General features: G+C 44.8%; 1 protein-coding gene across 1 annotated transcript in view; it reads left to right on the forward strand.

Moving 5' to 3' along the window:
• Nucleotides 1-6,082, forward strand: part of PHLPP1 (PH domain and leucine rich repeat protein phosphatase 1) — a 140,744-nt gene extending 134,662 nt beyond the window's left edge. The window contains 2 exon segments of the mRNA XM_059815657.1: nt 1,010-1,238; nt 3,187-6,082. Of these exon segments, the coding sequence (XP_059671640.1) occupies nt 1,010-1,238; nt 3,187-4,302 (1,345 nt within the window). The 3' untranslated portion in view covers nt 4,303-6,082.
• The last annotated feature ends 10,533 nt before the right edge of the window (nt 6,083-16,615 follow it).

Here is a 16,615-nt window from a genome sequence, read left to right on the forward strand (position 1 = left end):
CAGATTATATGCAACACTCCTGAAGTGTATTTTTAAAAAATAAAATAAAAAAGCACATTGAAGCTTGGTTACAAATTTAGTTGTGCATTCTCTCCCCAGGATTTTGAACCAAAAGTTCTTGCCAGCTATACCTAGCCTTAATATAAATTTTAGTAACCTCTATAATTAGCTTTCTAATTACTGTAATTCCTTATTACTATAGGAGAAGGCCCTGATAAACAAGATACTGCGAAGAATGGATGGTTTTTCACAGTCTAATATTGAAATTAATTTACATTCTAATTACATGATTCTGAAAACTTCAATTTTATCCCTAGATTATTTTTTTTCACTATAACCCCTGCTAAAAACAGCAGGCTTAAATATTTCTAAGAATCTGTTTAACAGGTTAGTAACTGACAGAATAAATGAAAAGTGTGCCACCTTGCAGTGGAGTTAACAGCCGCTGTGCTTTTTTGGTCATCATTCGATACTTTAAGAGCATTGTTCTGAAGACATCACAAAACAGTGAACCTCTGCCTTCTGTTTTTGCTCAAAAATAGTTTTTACAGTTAGAATTATTATTTTTATAATAAAATCTGTAGCTTCAGAAGCCAAAGAACCAGCTGGATAGTATGAACCCCCTTTTTAAGCTCTACTTGTACTCATTTAACCCTCTCTATTTCTTTCGATCTGACCTTTAAAAGAAACGTCTCTAAGATGTAGAGAAAGAGAGACAACTGTGCAACTCTTAAAAGCGCAAAGGTTTTGTTGTTGTTGTTATAAAATTGAGCAGATTTGAGTATCTGCATATGTGTAAATAACACACTGCCCAAGCGTTGGACGTGATTTCTCTGCAGTGCTGCCGTAGTGTCACAGTCTTCAGTGGAGACTTTCATTTCTGTCCCAGTGATCCAGTAGAGTCAACGCCCTGAGTGCTTGTGGTTGCAGAACAGCGGCTGTTTCTCCGTAGTACCCATAACACTTGTTTTCCAATTGAAGAACAATCATTGTTTTGTTTAAATTCCAGGAAACTTGGAACAGCTGGACAAAAACTTGGAGGCTCTGCTGTCCTTTGCCATATAAAACATGATCCCATGGACCCTGGTGGATGCTTCACGCTAACCTCAGCAAACGTGGGGAAGTGCCAAACCGTTCTCTGCCGGAATGGGAAACCTCTGCCTTTGTCCAGGTGTTACATGATGAGTTGTGAAGAAGAGCTGAAGAGGATTAAGCAGCATAAGGCCATTATCACAGAGGTTAGAGAACAGTTAGGGACTGTTGCAACTTGCAGCTTCCTTGGAGAGTATTTGCACAGCAATGTATGAAATTACCTGTTGATATTAGTAACCTCTAAGAGGTGGTGTTAATGGTATGGGTTCCAGAGTTGCACTTTTCCTTTCAAGATGATTCATATCATGCAATCAAGTTTCTTTTCCATCCCATTGCCATGCTGGATTTTAGTTAGCTTTGGAGAGTGAGCAACCATGTGAGCATGTTGCATTGAAATAGGAAAGCAGACACCCTCCTCCTAATGGGGAGAGGAATTGCTGTGTTGGAGCTGTCAGGAAGAGCCTCTCCAATCGAAAAGGATGAGAGGGCAGAGCACTTGGAGCGATGCCGGCCTTCCCTTAGGAGACTCCTTGCTCCTGGAAGGCTGACTTTGCTGTCCGAGCTCCTGTGTTCACAGAGCTGCCCTTTGACAGGTGGCTCTTGAAGAGAGCACTTGCCCAAAAGGAAAACCCATCCTGTGTTCTGCTGAGCCATGAGAGGGGAGAAGACTATTTGTTCCCTTCTTACAAGCTTGAAGCCACCACTGTCAGTTTTGCTTTGCCTTGTGTGACACATGTATAAAAATAGATAAATATTGAATCCTCTTAATGGTGGAGGAAAGGGCAGAAAACTCACTGCTGTATGCCCGTGAGCAGGGTGTGCGTGCCCAGGGGTGGGGGGGAGTGTGGAGTAAGTCATGTGCCTATTGATCTTGTCGGGGAAAGGTGACGACTGTGATCTCAAGCGTGACAAGTTGGAAGGGAGTCACTCCAACATAGTGTGCATCACTGAGGCACGCGTGTTGAGTTGAAAAGGGAGGAAAAGGGAAATTTCTGCACTGAATTTTAAGATGACTCGCTGATTTCATGCACGTTGGTGGCTTATCACTGCTGTCAGCCTTCTAATGGGGAAGTTAACAAGCCGACAAGGTTTTTTTTTTTTCTTCTGAGTGGTTTTAAAGGGGAAGCTTTTTTTAGTCTTGGTTGACTTTTCTGTGGTTATCTGCTTTATAATAACACTGCAGTCATCAGCTGGACCAAATGAGCGCAAATCCTCACCTTTGTTGTTCTTCTCAAACACGCAATTAGCAGGGTGCAGCTATCCCCAGCAGGCTGACAGATAGCCAGGCTTGCTATTTCAGACACTTGCTCTGCTTATTCTGGCAGGTTGGATTCTAACCAGGACAGGATCCTGGGATTTGGATGTACATGGGATTTACTTCTCAAATACGTCCATTTTTACTGATGTTTTCCCTTCAGATATTACTCCTCCTGCCCTTGGAAATGTCGTATCTAAGTGGAAATGTAGTAACTAATTGGGGCATGTAAAACATTTCACTACAGCTCAGCTGCCTGAGAAATGCAGGCTTGCTCTCTGCTGCGTTTGAGTTGCATGCTTCATTTAAGTCTCTCTCTTTTTTTTTTTTAAATGAACTTTTGTTTCTGAAGTGATGAGACAAGATGAAACCTACGATTGTTACAGCTGCAACAGAAGAGTCATAACTGAATGACCTGCCCCTATATCAAATGGAGCTGTGTGTGGCTTTGCCCTGTATAAAGCCAGATGTCGTGGGTGGAGGAGGGATAAGTCTGACTCACTGGTAAAACATTAGTCCAGTTGGCTCTTGCAGCTGCAGGAGCAGAATAGATGGCTCTTTGTTGCAGACTTCTGCTTTGTTGGTCTGTGCATAGGTGATGCTGATGACAAATCAGTAGGGTGTAGGAGGTGTAGAGCAGGATTGGAAACCAGCCATTTGCTGTGCTCTAATCCCAGCTCTATCACCTCCTTGCAAGTCACTTTGCTTTTCCCTCTTCTCGTCTGAAAATGGGAGTGTTGGGGTACTGCAAAAACAGCCATTGGTAAAATGCAGGGAGATGCAGGTGCTGTGTATCCTTGTCTGCTTTGTTTCCAATTTCCTGTCCTTTCTAATTTCAGGATGGCAAAGTGAATGGTGTGACGGATTCAACAAGAATCTTGGGGTACACCTTCCTTCACCCAAGTGTTGTGCCGCGTCCTCATGTCCAGTCCATCACCTTAACTCCACAAGATGAGTTCTTCATTCTGGGGAGCAAGGGGCTGTGGGACAGCCTCTCAATGGATGAAGCAGTGGAGGCAGTCAGAAATGTGCCTGATGCGCTGGCAGCCGCGAAGAAGCTTTGCACTTTGGCCCAGAGTTACGGCTGCAACGACAGCATCAGCGCTGTCGTGGTTCAGCTCAACGTGACGGAGGACAGCTTCTGCTGCTGTGAACTTAACGGGGTCCCACCCCCCAGCCCAGGCATTTTCCCCCAGTCTGTCAACGTGGTCATCAAGGACAGGCCAACAGATGCACTTGGGATGCCGTCTTCGAGCAGTGGCATGGCTTCGGAGATCAGCAGCGAGATCTCCACCTCTGAAATGAGCAGTGAGGTGGGGTCCACGGCTTCTGACGAGCCTCCCCAGGTAGCCATGAACGAGAACAGCCCAGCTTACCCGGGGGAACAGCGCTGCATGCTGCACCCCATCAGCCTGTCCAATTCTTTCCAACGGCAGCTCTCCAGCGCCACCTTCTCCAGCGCCTTCTCCGACAATGGCCTTGACAGTGACGATGAGGAGCCGATTGAGGGGGTGTTCACCAACGGCAGCCGCGTGGAAGTGGAGGTGGACATCCACTGCAGCCGAGCAAAGGAGAAGCAGTTTCTCCAAGTGCCAGTGGAAGCCAGCGACGAAGGTATCGTCATCAGTGCCAATGAAGATGAGCCCGGCCTTCCCAGGAAAGCTGAATATTCTGCCACAGGCACAATAGGGCGCCGGCGGGGTAACGGTTCTGTGGCGCCACAAGAGAGGAGCCATAACTTAATTGAAGTTGCAACGGATGCGCCGCTCAGAAAAACAGGGGGCTACTTCGCTGCTCCAGCGCAGCCCGATCCTGACGACCAGTTCATCATCCCACCGGAGCTTGAAGAAGAAGTCAAGGAGATTATGAAGCAGCACCAGGAGCAACAACAGCAGCAGCAGCAGCGGCAGTATCCGATGGACCACCTGGCAGACTATTATGATACACCACTATGACCCACTCTATTTACTGCTCAGAAATAAACTAACAAACAAGGAGACTTGAGTGCGGGACCCAGTGGGCTCGCAGTACAGCAGGGGTTTTCCTTATCCTTTTCCTTTATATACTTCCTTTTCCTTATCCTGCCACTACAGATAACTGCAGCTTTTCAGTTTGTTAGGTTTAATATTCATTGACTTTCTTCTAGAGACGCTTGACCGGTAAAGTTTAAAATAGTTAACCTTCCCGTAACATATCAAGTGTAAAAATAAAAAAATAATAAAAAAAAAATAAAAAGGTTTAATATATTGCTGAGAAACAGATGATGATGTAATATTTTTTAAAATGGCTTGTTTGTTTTGTTTGAAAAGCAGGGCAGTAGCCAGTGCTAAATGATTTAAGTAATATTGTAATACTGTATTTCTTTGAGAGAAAAGGCTTTTTTTTGGTCTTGAAAATGATAGACATTTGTAGAATATGGAGACTAACTCCTAGGAGTTGCTTTACTCTTTCAGGTGACTTAAGTCACTGAGATTCACTAATTTTCTCTGAGAGAACAGTTGATTGGGGAATTCCTGTAAATAGCTCAGTGTTGTATAGTGACGCTTACATGTTTTGTAGCCTTGGCATTAAGGACACAACCTGAAAAACTGACCTTTTTTCTTAAGTGACTCTTTGGGCCATGGTCATTGAGCGTAACAGACTGAGTGGCTGTGTACAAGTTAGCTAGAGCTGAGATGGTGTAGACCATTTAAAGAAACCCACTTTTTCCTCTGGTTTCTTTCTTTCCTTACTTTTACAGACACATTTTGTTTGTGTTCCTTACTGCTGCCACAACCAGCATGATTGTATAGAGCTCATTTGCTGTAGAACATTTACATACCAAGAGTTATATTAAAGCCGAATGCACAAATGAACATGTCATAATTTTTGTTATAATAAATATGAAATTTACACCTGATGTCTGCTTTTATATCTGAATAGCTGAGCAGCAGCTTTCAAACAGTAGCTTGCTGTGGTTCATCAGCGTGCTGCTCAGTTTAAACAAAGAAGCGTTGAAACTTTTTAGGCTCGATCACATTTTTACACTAGCTGCAGAAGCTCACGTGTATTTTAGAATTTAAAGGCCACACAAAATGGCCTTTAAAAGATTCGAAACAACTCTCTGAGGAGTTGACCTGCTTCTTTTTTTCTTTCTCAGTACTAATTTAGCACTATTGATTTGCCCTTTGCCACAGTATTGACATGCCAGAAGACTGAAGAGGAGCGGTGCTCTGGCTCTGTCCCACTGGGACCGCGTAACTGAAGATAGAAATGATGAAGGGATAGTGCGGGCTAAGAAAAGGGAGAAAGAAAACATTGGATATGGAAAGAAGAGGGGAAAACAGAGAAGGTGAAAAAGTGAACTCAAAAGCTGCCTACGTAAACTCACATTTGCTCGAATGCGTTGAATGAACATGAGTTCAATGGCAGTTTGACTTTAGTAGCAAAAGGGTGGTTTTTGTGATTCCTGTGGGAAAGGAGCAACACCCTTTTTCAATATTGCCTCCAACCAACTACTCCATTTTACTTGTCACTGTTTAAAAAGCTGGATTAGTGCGTAATCACAAGAGTGTCTTCGTCCTGCTTGACATTTGGTCTGTATTTTGGGAGAGGACTCTGCTAACAGGCTGTTGTCCTTATTCTATTCTAGGGTGAAATAGCCAAGTTAGGACAAGATTGCTGTTAACAAGAGATTTTGAGTTTCTTCTCTTTAAATAGTAACAGTAGAGGAGCAAACATAAAAATACCTGGTTTGGTAAATGTTTATAGCACTGCATACTGTAGATCTAGAAGATTGTATTTCATTGTAATTAGAGCTTCAAAATATCTCTTTCTTCAAGGAATCTCATTAAATAATGTATTGAAACAAAAAAAAGTTTATGGTTTATTGGCTAGTGACTCTTAGGTGTTCTTCGGTAAACAGTTTGTGTATTTCAAATTTTGTTGAAGGATTTGTTTTCCTTGGTGTCCCTGGAAAGTGTTATCTTTTTTTTCTTCTGTTCAAATGTTGCTTGAGGTTGAAGGCGATAACTAGCAAGGACACTACCATGGCCTAGGCAAGTGATTAAAAGTTTAATTTTTTAATTTTTTAATTTTTTTTTTCCTGAGCCAGCTGGAAATTTCTCTGTACCTTAAAAAAAAAAAGGCAATTCTCTTCCAATTAGCACCCACTGCTAGTGGAGGAGTAATCATGCTGCCGCTGTTTGTGGTCTCTGTTCATGATAAGGTGCCTCTCTTTGGTATGCTGTACGTGTGGTACTCCGGAGAGAGGAGCAGAGGTCAGAGTAGGGGTGGAGGGGGAACCGTTTCACGGGAGCTAAAATTTGGCCCAGCGTTGAGAATCAACACTCCCTGCTGTGCCCTTTACTCATGTGAATAGGAGTATAGGCTTCATAAAGACTTTCATTGAATAAGCTGCCCAGGGGAGTGTTGGAGTCACCATCATTGGAGGTGTTCAAGGAACGTGTGGACGTGGCATTGTGGGACATGGTTTAGTGGGCATGGTGGTGTTAGTTGATGGTTGGACTTGATGATCTTACAGGTCTTTTGCAACCATAGTGATTCTGTGATTCTGTGTGATTTGAAGGACAAACTCCAAGAACTTGCCAGCCGCTGTGGCATTAGCAGCTTACAGGCAACAATGTGTTTTCTCTCCTTATGCCCTTACCTTGGTCAAAACTGACAGCCCACCAAACCCTGCCGCTTTCAGAATATGGTACCTTCTGTAAAGTTCATGACGGCGTTCTGGAGTCAGGGCTTCTGTAGCATCAAAGTGACAAGATTTTGGCTGAGGAGCTGTACCTTTGGATTTCTGGTCTGCCTGAAGAAGACATTTGTGGTAGTAGTCTGTCTTAACAAGTCATAATGTGAAGGATTGATGCATTTGTAGGGGTGACCATCCCCCTGTGGGACTTTCCATAACGTGCTCAACTACATCAGTAGGTTGGATGGCTGGGAGCATCTTTAAAAGGTTTAGTATTTATTTTTAAACAAGGGCAGAGGGTATTTTGTTCTGGCTTTAAACTGGGACTTGGAAAACAAGGTACAGTTTTTGCAGCTCATGACTTTTCTGGACATCACTGTCCTCTTTCACAAAAAGGGGTTAGTATGTTCTTACCTCATGAGGACTGAAGCCGAAGTCATTGCTTTTTCATCTAGGTGCATTACTATCATATGTGATTTTACGATTATGTGCACAGTATATTTTACACAATTTTGACCTACCAGGAACTATCTGACTCGAACAGAGAAGTGGATTTGTTTGCAGAACTTGACAGCTGTAGCAGGGGCAAAGGTTGGGGGCTAAAAAGAAAGGAAGGCTTTCAACTGAGGAAAATGTAGAACCATATTACCTTAATAATCAAACCTTTCGTGTCCTTTGAAACTTGCTGATAGCCATATCTGAGACAAGCAGAAATGCATGAACAGGAGGAGGTAGGTGGCTGGTGGCAGAAAAATGAACGTATATACGTTATTTCCTGGAAGATAACTTCAAATAGGAGGTTATAATGGTACTGAGAAGTAACCGAGTTGCTTATGTGCTTGTGTATGTGAGCCTTTTTTTTTGTGGCGTAAAAGCTTTTTTCTTGCTTTCTGCTGTAGTGCTCTAACATAATGCGTTTTGTTGTGCGTGAATAACCTGTTGGCATTCTGCTTGTGCATTCAGCGTACACCACCATCTTCTTGTTGGTAACCAGTGCTGTGGTGGCACTGCCTTCCTCTGGATTACTGCTCTTGGAGTGTGCCAACTATGTCCATGTAGGTTGTCTCCCTCACTACTAAAGAATGTGCTGCTGCAGCATCCCGTATGCTACTCTTTAAGTAGTCTCTTTGTAGCGATCTCAGCTTGATCACTACCCATCATGCTTACAAGTCATATACGTAATTTTCTAGCAAATTGTATGTATTTATTTTTTTAAGTATAACTTTGCTACTTTGGAAGCATGTCCACAGGGAGGTGGGTGTTAATGAAGTGTCACACCTTTGGAGGTAATTTCTGCATCTCTGCCCTAGTCATGGATGGTATCTTTGGGGTTCAACCTTGCAGGTCTGGGCTTGCAAATGTTCACTTGAGTTGGTTGTTTGGGATAACCTAGGGAACAGCTTACCGATCTGGGGTGCAGAAGGGCTTGAAATGATTCAAGCAGAGCAGTAGGATTCAAAGGGGTAAACAGAAGAGTAACTTCAGCCTGGTCAGCCTCATTTCCCTGGACGCTGCCTGCCATCCATAAAGAGATGAGCTTTTTCTAAGAGGAGAAGGCACTCAAGTCTTGAACTGAGCCGTTCTCAGCAGTGCTGTAGGGTCAGGTCCCTCAGAGCTTTGGCTGCAGGGCGGAGCTGCGTGGCCAGAAGTTGTTTAAAAAATACCTTTCAGGCTCAGCTGGCACCAGGATGGCTTGGTGTCTGTTCAATGACTCTGCGTTTATTTTTTCTGTTAACCTGCTTTACTGTCATGCTTTGTTAACTCAATTGACGTGCTTCAGGGCTAACTTATTGCACTATTGTTGGATTAATTGATTTGTTTCTTACTGATTCAGTTGTTACCTGCATGCTTGCACTGCTTGCAGCGAGGATTTCACGGGGGGCTGCAGGAACCAATCTGTTCCTCTTGGTTGCTTGCATTTTGGTGAGGGGTATGCTGTGTCCTACGCAGATGGTGTAAGTTCAAATGCCCCACGTAAGGAGACTGCTCCTTCTGCGGAAAGATGAAAGCTAAAATTCGTCTGCTGCCTGAGAACAAGTAAAAAACCCTTTGCAGCCCTTTCAATCAAAAGATGGGGGTGGAAAAACCCTAATTATTTCACAGATTAACAGCAGCCCCAGGGCAGAATCAGTATAGCATTTATCTAGGACATCAGTGGGGGAAGAAGTTCCTTGTTTGCTTCAAGTCCCTGGTTTAAAGATTGGTCCCTATTTTCCCCCAGATTTTTTTATTTATATTTCCATTCCTGTTGAGTTCAACAGTTCATCCTTTAGATCATCCTTTCTCAGGCTGGCAAGTTGGGATTCACCTGTGGTTGACTTGGATACCTCGTCCTACCTCTTATCTCCCGCAATGAGCTAAGCTTGCCCTCTAGGTTATGACTGAGGCAGGATCTGAACAGGGCAGACGCTATCTCATCTCTTTCCATATTTTCTTAATATTGTAAGCTGAAGGGAGACGCTTAATCTGCAAGAGCTCGTCAGGAACATGACGGCACTGCGGCAGTGAGGAAGCTGTCGTATAATAACTGCAATGTGATAGAAAGACCTGGGACAGGCGGGGCTGGTCTGCTCCCCCGCAGGGAGACCCAGGAGTAGATGAGCCCCTGAGGCTTTCTGCTGTAGGAGAACCAGAGGTCCTGGTTCCCAACCAGGGAACGTGGTTTCCTGCACCTCAGGCTGGGGGCAGAGGGTGAAGTTGGCAGTACCAAGGTTGGGAGGTAGTGCCTGCTGGTGGGTGAGGTTTAGCTGGCTCTTGCTGCCCCGTCCCCCACTGGGGTCTCAATTCCACTGTCCTGTTGCTTGTCACAGCCCCAGCACCCGTTTCATGTTTTCATCCGAGGTGGTTCTTCTGCGTCACTTGTCAAAACTTAAGCAAACAACCACAAAGGGCATCTTCTACCAGTGGTTCTGTGGAAGTGCCTTTGGAGGCCTGTGTGTAGGAGACCGAGGGGACCCAGGGGCCAGCAGTGGCCAGGGATGGGGCTGTGGAGGCCTTCGGGAGCCCCCAGTCTCAGCTGGGGGCTGCAGTGGGAGCCTGGGCACTAGACAGGATGCGCTGAGCACAGCAGGCTCTTCTCCCCCCTGTCAGATTAAGCACAGCTGCACCAAGAGAAATACATGTGTTTTAACAGTAAAGTTGTCAGTATTGACTCACAGAGCAGATGGAATTGTTTTGCTAATTAGATTTATGCTGTTGAATGCTTTAAAGAAAATTGGGACGTAGAACTATGAAGGAAGGCTGGTGTAGCGGAAGTATGCGACTCAGTGACTTGCGAATAAGATGCTTTTTCATTGTAATCCCTCTTAAGGAGAGAGGCGCCAGCATTTTGTTTAAAAAAAAAAAAAAAACAAAACACAAGCACCAACAAAAACCCCCAGACAAACACTCTTGCAGTAGGTGCACTTGCAGTTAGCACTTACCTTCGTCCTGAAAAGCAGAATATAGTAAGTAGAATTATAGAATATATAGCGACATATTGTGCACAGAATAGTGCATAGACTATATAGTGAAGTACTCTGCTCAAATGCCTTTAAAATTGGGTGGCAAGGGAGAGCAAAAACTGCTGTGTCTTTTTGAAGTGGCCAAAGCTGTCCTCCTGAAAGCAGCAAAGCTCCCCGAAAGCAAACTTTGTGAGCCCTATTGACAAGTCACCTGTGGCAGGGTCATTAATGAGGAGTAAAGAGATTATCCCATTCTCTCATTTCTGTTGGGCAAAATTTGACCACAGGGCTATTCAGAGTCAACTCAGGTACCAGCAGAGTCTTCCCCTGGCATTCTTGGAGTGCCTTGAAATGACAAACCGGATGAGAACATGGAAAAATTAGTCTGAGGTGTGTCCTGGCCCCTCTTCAGAAATGGGGACGTGTGGGGAGGGTGTCTGTAGTGGGTGACCTTCCCTTCTAGTGATCTGTGGCTTGCACTTGTTTGAACCAGAAGCGGTCTCCTTGGGAAGAAGATAAGGAATGGCTTTCAGGCCTCCTGTTTTTTTCTGATTGGGAGCTGCGCCGTTGTATTTGGGGTAGAAAAAGGTGTATTGCTGCTGTCTCTGTTATTGAAAACTGCAAGGGCTCCCTCTCGTGTCGCCACAGGACAGGACCAGAATTTTGCTGCATCTTCATCCGTGGATGGTGCCAGTGCCTCTCTCACCCGTCTGTAGGCCGTCGTGTGAAATCATGCAGGAACACCGCTGGTCCGGAGAAGCCTTCCTTTAGCCGAACGAAGGGCAGCGAGGCAGCAACACCGACGTTAGCAGGGAGCTGCTTCGGACAGGCCAAGGACTCCCGTGCGCGCCGAAGCCTCCCGAGTCTTGGGAGCGATCGCTGCCAAGTCTAAACAAGGATGCCAGGGCTGAGGGAGGCAGGGAAGCTGGACCTGCTGCTGCTCAGCAGGGCATCTGCAGTGCTGCCAGGGAAGAAGGTGGTCTTAACGAGCTCTCGAGTAGTCCTGGCGAAGGGGCAATGAGATCTTGATCAGAATACGCCTTATTTATTTGGTCCAATAAATTGCCTAACCTTCACCAGCAGAGCTGATCCACAACAGTGTAAAAATCTGAATCTCCTTTAAGTTGCCCAGGGACATAGGGCCAGCTTGTTGGGGAGTTACTTTTGCAATCTGAAGGAAGGAAAACATCCTTTTTACTGTTTGTGCCGCCCCTCTGGTGACTGGGAATGCTGAATAACCTCCACTTAGAAAGTCTTAAACTCACTAATTTTCTGTCACCAGCTCTTTCAGTGTCCCGTGGCTTCCATCGTTCTGTGCTGAGAATCCTGCCCTAAAATACTTAGTATTTGGAAGTCACGGTGGTGGGTCTTTCACGCTCGCAGATACAGGCTGCTGTGGTGTGGGCGAGAAGTGGTGTGGGTGTGCAGATGATAGTACAAAGCTATGCTTAAATCTATAAATCTGGGTATGGTGGGAAGCCTATGAGTAATGTATATGCAATGCACAGTGTCTTCACAGCTGATGAAATTCCAACTTTACTAAACAGCTGGGCAAATTCAAGCCTCCTTTTTTCCTCCTGCACTTCCATTATCCGTATTTATCTTAGAAGTCAGTAAGGGATAGCAAAAATTCAAGGTTTTCATATACCTATAAATGCCTAAACACCCCCGTTATACAGTTTCTCTTGTAGTTTTGAAAGTAATATATCCAAACTACAACTGAGTTTCCTAAAGCCCGTTTAAAACAGGGTCCTTACCTGTGTGCATCTCTGTCATGAGCCTTTCTACATCCTTCTGAAAATCTGATTACCTGTAAAACACATGCATGCATTTTCCTCACCTGAAGTCCAGTAGCAGGGGCAGGTCAGCGTGCAAATGGCATCGCTGGAAATCAATAGACCATTTGTAGTAATGAAGGGCATCCTGTGACTTGCTCGTTTTGCACTCTCACATGCCAAAACCAATCATGTCAAATGCTCCGACAACCCGTGGACCTTGCAAGGAGTCTCATGTTTTATTTATGACAGGTGATGGTGAGCATCTGTGACACTGTTTATGCTGTGCTGGCATTAAGCTGCTGCAATTCACTGAGCGCCACCTTTTCTTGGAGATGGATGTTGTGAAAGATATGAGTAAGGACGAATGTCACAGCTGTCATAAACAACACGGTCATAGTCCCCTTCAATAACTTACCTGAGTCTTGAAAAAGAAAAGGAGACATGCAAGTTCTGCAAATGTAATGGAGAGATTGGAGTTACCGAAGGTCTGTTGTGCATCTATAGCTTCACTTACCTTACAGTGAATCTAAGTTGTGGTGGAAAATTACCAGAACAGTAACTTTAATGAAGATAAATCTGCACTGGGAGTAAAATACATGGATTATGAAAGAACAATTTCCATTCAGACTGTTCTTTGGTACTCTAATCCCTGCATGTATTCTCATCACTTTAAAGCAGTTTCTCATGTAAACTGAGATCCCAGGTTTTCTTAACGCTAAGCCTTGAATTCAGTTTCTGCTGTTGCACAACCGGTTTGTGTCCCTAGCTGTTTCTCCACATCGGATACACTCAAACTGTTCTGAAGAACTAATGGAAAAAGCATGAACCATGATAAAATTTAATATATTCTGGGAATGTTGTCTTAAACAGATGAAGAAAATAAGAAAGCTTGTTGTTTACGCTTACTTGAAAATTTCCTTTTTGTACAAAGGTCCCTCCTCCTTGCAGCTGGTCAGCAGCAGGAGGGCAGTGCCCTAACACATGCAGCTCTTCCAGCAGTGCTGGATTTGCCGTTCTAGATAATCTTTACATTTACCAAATAATTCAGTTATGTTAAGCCTATGTGGAGGAGTAAGTATCCTCTCTCCTCTCCAGCCTCACCCCCCATAATTTTGCTTTTTACATTGACTGAACTACTTTCATGAACTATTGTTTGAATAAAGGAGACATTCAGGAAAATGGGTTCTCAAAGGTACACAGTCCACCACAATGAGAATTTCATGGCACTTTACTCAGTGGTGGGATGCAGAATCAGCGGTGGTGGTGGTTTTTCTTTTTTTAAATATAGTTATCCTAAATATCTTCTGCCCTTTGTTTCCCCCTCAGAATTAGGGCATGGAGAGACATTTTGTCAGAGAGAGATTGTTTTTCTGAAAGGCTCTTCTGTGGGGAGGGTGTCTCTTTGTGGATAGTTAATGGCTGGTGAGCTCAGCTGGAGGTTTTGCTCTCTGACTAAAGCTGTTTCCTCCTGCGTTGAAGGAGACAGGTGCAAATTGATGGTTTAAATCCAAAGGGGCTGGCTGAGAGTCTCGCAGGTAACTGAGATAAATGAGTTACTCAGCTCACCCCAGCACCTTGCACCAGTGACCCATCACCTGCGGTGGGGCTTTTCTCCTGTCAGGCAGCTCGAGTTCACCCAGCAACCTGCATCCATTCCTTAGCATCTCCAGGGAACGGGATGGTGGCCATTTTATTCCTCTTTTGAAAGGTTTGGAATAAGCTTGGCATGCCAGAAGGCTTCCTACTGCACCAGTGGTGGGGGCCCCAACGCTTTTAGTTTGAGAGAAGCCATACTGTCTACCCACAACACAACCTCTCAGGGAAGCACAGATTTGGCCTTTGCTATCGCAAAAGAAAAGAAATTATAGGGCTGACAGGAGGCATTTGCCCTGCCTTTGTTTACTGGTCCAAACGCAGATTATTGTCCTGTACGAGCTGGCAGTCACTGCGCAGAGGTAACAGTGGGGCACAGCCATCTGCAGCAGAAGGTGGGAAGGCTAATCTGCCCCGGAGGGTAGGACCACCTGCAGTGGCAGCTGGGGACAACAGCCTGTTGCAGCCTTAGTCATACGTGTGTGCCAGAAAATCTCTGCTTTTCTATTACACCTTCCCAGCTTGCACGGTAAAGCTTTTCAAGTCGGCTACAGGCTACTAAGCATGGTCTTGTTACAGTCGGGAAGCAGGGTTGTTTGGATTGCTCTGATAGCATACAGCTCACCCTGAGGGGAAGGAAAACTGCTTCTTCCCTGCCCTGGTCCTCTGAGTAGTATTTCTGGGATTTTCCCTTCCTCCTATACTTCCCTCCATGAAGGTGAGTGGACGAAATAGCACTGATGTTTATTTCCTCTTTGTGATTATTTCCTAGTGATCTTCCTTCATGGTGGCAGGGAAGGAGACAAATTTGAGGCATAAATCTTCCAAGAAGCTGGCAATCACCAGGCTTTGGCTTTCTTTGTGGTCCCTCTGCTTGCAGTGCTTCAGGACCTCAGCAAGTTTGTGGATGACACCAAGCTGAGCGGTGCAGTTGGTATGCTTGCGGGAAGGGATGCCATCCAGAGGAACCTGTCAGGGTCTCAAGGCTTGAGGAGTGGGCCAATGGGAACCTCACGAAGTTCCAACAAGGCCAAGTGCAAGGTCCTGCACCTGGGCTGGTGCAATCACCAGTATCAGTACAGGCTGGGTGATGAATGGATTGAGAGCAGTCCTGTGGAGAAGGATTTGGGGATACTGGAGGATGAAAAACTGGATGTGAGCTGGCAATGTGCACTCGCAGCCTGGAAAGCCAACCGTACCCTGGTTCACATCAAAAGAAGTGTGGCCAGCAGGTCAAGGGAGGTGATTCTCCCCCTTTACTCCACTCTTGTGAGACCCCACCTGGGGTACTGCATCCAGCTCTGGGGTCCTCAGCACAGGAAAGACGGACCTGTTGGAGTGGGTCCAAAGGAGAGCCACAAAAGTGATGAGAGGCATGGAACACCTCTCCGATGCGGAAAGGCTGAGAGAGTTGAGGTTGTTCAGCCTGGAGAAGAGAAGGCTCTGGGGAGACCTTATTGTGGCCTTTCAATATTATAGAGAGGGCTGGTAAGAAACATGGAGAGAGACTTTTTTACCAGAGCCTGTAGTGATAGGACAAGGGGTAATGGTTTTAAACTAAAAGAGGGTAGAATTAGATTAGATCTAAGCAATAAACTTGAGGCTGCGGAGGTTAGAAGCAGAAGGGGATGGTGAGTGCAGGGAGGCAGCTGGGTGAGGAGCTGACAGAAGGTGCCTAGGGCTGACTGGATGCTCGGGGCGGTGAGCGGGTCCCAGGAGTCTCCAACCAAGCACCTGCAACTAGCTGCTGACTCTCCCTGTAAAATGCATAAAATTGCTCCTGTTAACAGGAAAGGGACCCAAAATGGATTGACTGTGAGGAACTCAAGTGTCCAAGGGAGGAACACTACAACAATACTCCACAGGGAAACTCTGCACACCTTTTTCTAAAGACTGAATTACCTTGCAACAAATGAGGCCTTTACCACACACACAAGCAAAAAAGAGACAGAATCGATGCTCACAGTCCTCTGTGAGCATCAGTGATTGCACAGTGATGGCAGGCAAGCATTCAGAAATGAATGGGGCAGAGTAAGAAGCCCTGAGATTAAAATTCATCTTGCATGTGTATGTAAGGACTGAGTTAAGATTTACACATTCTTATCTGCAGCCTTTTCTAATCTTTCGAATGTGTCACTTCAAGGTGCTGCTTTTTGTTGTTTGTGTAAGTTAATAACAGTGTGTCATCATGTAACTAAGCCTGCATTCAAAACGTGCAAGATGTAGAGGTAGCCAAGGAACAAGTATGCAGGCAGAAATGCCTAACAAGTGGTTAGCTGTGGCTTTAGCTGCATGCCAGACATCCCTGTTACAGACTTTCCAGCCGATTACAGCATACAGGTCTGGTTTGGGCAAAGAGCTAGAATTCGAAGTCTTAATTTCATGACTCTTATCACTATTGTGAATCATGGCAAGTTTGGAAAAGCTCTTCACTCCTGTCTTTTCATAAGCATAATAATGATATGAAGCTTGTTGATGTTCGAAGTGTTAAAACAGATGTTTAAGGTATTATATAAATGATAAATACTTATTGTAAAGGCTCATGTAATCACTTCTAATCAGAACCATAACATATTCTTGTTTGGCTTATATTACCTTAAACATAATCCTTTGAGATCTATGTGTGTGTGTATGTGTATGTATATATATGAAATATACAATATGGTTCAAAAGAGCCTCATCTGGGCAATGACTCTAAGCCAGACAAAACTGAAATGAGTGAGCACAGCCAGAATCAAAATTGCCTCTACCCTCCTATCAAGCTGACGAA

The sequence above is a fragment of the Gavia stellata genome, chromosome 3 (assembly GCF_030936135.1).
Source record: "Gavia stellata isolate bGavSte3 chromosome 3, bGavSte3.hap2, whole genome shotgun sequence".
Lineage (NCBI taxonomy): Eukaryota > Metazoa > Chordata > Aves > Gaviiformes > Gaviidae > Gavia > Gavia stellata.